We start from the raw sequence: 3364 nt of genomic DNA on the forward strand, positions 1-3364 counted from the left end.
TCCAAGCACGTGCGTCGCTTATATGCGAACTTAACATGCGAAACTAGCAAAATTGACATATGAACGAACGGAACACTAACTAGATATCACATACCTTATGCGTTTTGCAGAAGGCGACAAAGTAACATTTGAAAAAAATGCCACAGGCACTTATGGCTGCTTACGTGTGGGAATGCAATATCAAAGCCCGTGCGTAAGGCACCCTGGAACGTTGTACAACAAACGTTTCATCACAATTTGAGCACAAATGTAGCCGGAAAAACTGGAGCCACATTGAGGTCAGCCAGCATGGGGTGTACATAAGACAGATATCATGTATATGACTGTCTGGGAGGACAGTGCTCGGCTTGCTGTGTGCGTCATATGACCACTGGATGTCATCGTCGAATTTACCTATCTTGCCATCACTGGGATTTTCTGTGCCGTTGGTGAGTACACACACATGGCGCCAACTTTTCCTGTAATGGGACTAGTAGGGCTCTCGCATTAACACACAAACTAATTAATGCATATTGCACCGTTTCTGTACCATAGAGAAGTTCAAAAAGTACGAAAAATAAAGTGTAATGCACACACCGTGTGCATCATGCAGGAGGCAAAAAAATCTCATTGATGCACATGGCCTCTGTGTCTTACAAAAGGCAAGAATAAAGCAGATCGATACATATGCCCTTTGCGTCTTGCAGGAGGCAAAAAAAAGTGCTACACATGGCCTTTGCGTCTTGCAGGAGGAAACAAAACTGCTACACATGGCCTCTGCGTCTTGCAGGAGGAAAAAAAAGTGCTACACATGGCCTCTGCGTGTTGCAGGAGGAAAAAAAAAGTGCTACACATGGCCTCTGCGTCTTGCAGGAGGAAAAAAAAGTGCTACACATTGCCTTTGAGTCTTGCAGGAGGAAAGAAAATGTAAACAAATACCTTAAAAAATGGCTGAACAAGTTACTGTGGTGGCTGCATATGGTTGCTAAGCAAAAACAAAATAAGTGCAACCGCCAAAATAACTTGTTCGGTCAGGCGCAAGGTATCTGCCTGCGCCACCTGCAGTGCCGCTGCCACCTCGGCTCCACTGGCATGTACAGCAGCCGTCAGGTCCTGTACTGCGGAGGTGAGGCTGCGCCCGCAAGCAGTGGTCTCGCGGTGTTGCTGCACGTAAAAGGAGCTTCAATTACATACTTAACAGTCACAGAGTGCTCGTTTCACATTAAGGATGCCCTACTGAAATAGGGACCATGTCTCTCAACGGGCGGTCATACAAAGGTCGAGCAGAGGTTTTGAACAGTGACTGTAGCTACAATATGCAGCTGCTTCTCTTTTACGAAATGTACTGAGTGCTTGCTGCCTGCACATACCTCCAGGCGGCGCTCCTGATACTGCCCTTGCTGCCTGGTGTGGGCCTCAAGAAGGTCCCCAGTGCGCTGAGTCTCAAAGAACAACTGGCGCACCTCCTCCGCCTGCGTTAGGCTGCGCCGCTTGGGGTGGCCCGGAGCTGTTGCTGGCTGGTGCTGCGTAGCTGTGAGGGGGAAAAGTGACTGAATATACACTTGTTACATAATACAGCAGGATGCGCAATGAGCTGACTGTTTGGTGCAATGTCTGAGCAGACTATTGGCATGCATGCTGGGGATAAAAGTACTCATAATCAGCGGTATGACAAAGCAGCATTGTCTCATTGTACTCAATGTGCACATTTGCCGAACCATCACCGGCATCACCTCTGTGAGGGGAAAAATCTTGCACAGCGTACCAATGGTGAATATGAAAGAGACTCGTGTGGCTATTGTAAAGCTATTGTTTTGCAGCTTGCAAAATGGATAATGTGGTGCCTGATATTGGCAGACCAACTCACAGGCTGTGGCACGAGGCTGCTGCTGCTCCTCCTCCTCCTCAGGTGACGCTTCCTCCTCCAGTGTCACCTCCAGCAGCTCCTCCAGCTCCTCCTGATCTGGGGGGGTGCTGTCTGACCAAAGTCAATCCACAAGACACCATTGCTTAGTGGACAGTTTCAGCACACTGTGTATTCTATTGGGGTAAAGTGCACGGTTACTCAGTACTGAGTCACAAGACAAAAAAAAACAGCACTAGCAAAGGGCAAGAAAATACAAGGTACGTAACTTGAGGTTGCGTTTGCTACCTCCAGCTGTTTAGGCATTCATATTGAAAAGTAAACAAGAAAAAACAGACACACAGAGACACACACTGTCAGGTGAATAATGTACACAAGTTGCAAGCTCTACATATCAAATGGTTAAAAATTCACCTACCACCTGGTGAGCGCGCCTCTGCCTGCTGCAGGCCGCTCGTTCCAGCCATCTCCCCGACAGACATGGGGGGCTGGTACTGCAAGAGGCACAGCGTCAAACGTTCATGCACGAGTGTCTTTGTAGTTCTTCTGTGGGCGCATTGCTCGCAGTACATGGCTCTGAGGTTCACACAAGAACCGTTCATTATCAGCAAACACGAAACTGTCTGTAACGCCACCACGGCTTATCACATACCTGGGAGGTTGTGAACATAGGCGGCGCCACGCCTTGCGCGCTCACCGGCGACTGCAGCTTTAAAACGCGGCCTGACATCCCCGGCAGCCTGCCGCCTCCAGTGCACCTGCGATAGGATGTGGAGAGGCATGTTCAAGGACCATTCGACAGACCGATGTTGACACGCTCACCTTCCCGCGGCCAAAAATTCTGCCTCCTTCTTGCAGCGGCTGGCATACACCTGCCAAGTGTGGCGCCAGAGGGGAACAGTCTTAACAGCCGGGCCCATCTCGTTTAGGCGGTCTGCAAGCTCGCGCCACAACTCGCGCTTGCGAGCCGCCGTGTAAATTGCGGACCGGGATGACGCCGGCTGTGCCACAGCCGGGTGCTCCTCCAAGAACTCCAGCATGAAGAGATACTGTGCGCGGGACACCCGGACTGACTTAGCCGACGCCATTCCGAATGCTAACTGTTAATCATGCGAATTCCCCGTGTCTTTGTTTTGGTATCGCTCAGGGAATGAAATAGGGAAATAATGGGGAATGTACAACTTGGGTTAACAGAGCATAGACATGCGCTATCGATTACTCGGGTTCACAAAGCAGACGATCATACGGCCATACAACATTATTTTGCCCCACATTTCACGCTGCGCGGTCGTCTTGTACTTCCCAAACAAAAAAAGCACAACCCCAGACCCTAAGAGCATATTTGGGCCATTTTTGCCAACGATAGTAAGCACCGAAAAAGAACACACCTACCATTGTCTTCACCCATTCTCGAACCCAGCGCTGCTTGTTACTTCATCTCTGCGTACTCATATCATTCTCTGTCTTCAATCATATTTTTCTGCGCACTACAAACATCCGCAAAGTGCTTTGATTTTAAAC

At 49.3% G+C, this 3364-nt stretch overlaps 1 protein-coding gene across 1 annotated transcript; it reads right to left on the bottom strand.

Moving 5' to 3' along the window:
- Nucleotides 1-939: 939 nt before the first annotated feature.
- Nucleotides 940-2931, bottom strand: LOC149325291 (uncharacterized). Its single transcript, XM_089564224.1, has 5 exons — nt 2666-2931; nt 2496-2601; nt 2262-2337; nt 1350-1510; nt 940-1143 (listed from the first exon to the last, which is right to left on the bottom strand). The coding sequence occupies exons 1-5, from the start codon at nt 2929-2931 to the stop codon at nt 940-942; spliced, it is 813 nt and encodes a 270-aa protein (XP_089420350.1).
- Between the last annotated feature and the right edge of the window lie 433 nt (nt 2932-3364).

The sequence above is a fragment of the Amblyomma mixtum genome, chromosome 10, assembly GCF_055824585.1.
Source record: "Amblyomma mixtum isolate Tamu chromosome 10, ASM5582458v1, whole genome shotgun sequence".
Taxonomy (NCBI): Eukaryota; Metazoa; Arthropoda; class Arachnida; order Ixodida; family Ixodidae; genus Amblyomma; species Amblyomma mixtum.

What these genes read in the sequence shown, in the direction of transcription:
- LOC149325291 (XM_089564224.1), bottom strand. Translation starts at nt 2,931, where the DNA reads ATGGCGTCGGCTAAGTCAGTCCGGGTGTCCCGCGCACAGTATCTCTTC. An exon ending in CTATGTTCACAACCTCCCAG is followed by an intron (nt 2,338 to 2,495) that starts GTATGTGATAAG and finishes TGCCTCTTGCAG; the next exon opens with TACCAGCCCCCCATGTCTGT. An exon ending in ATCAGGAGCGCCGCCTGGAG is followed by an intron (nt 1,144 to 1,349) that starts GTATGTGCAGGC and finishes TTTTACGTGCAG; the next exon opens with CAACACCGCGAGACCACTGC.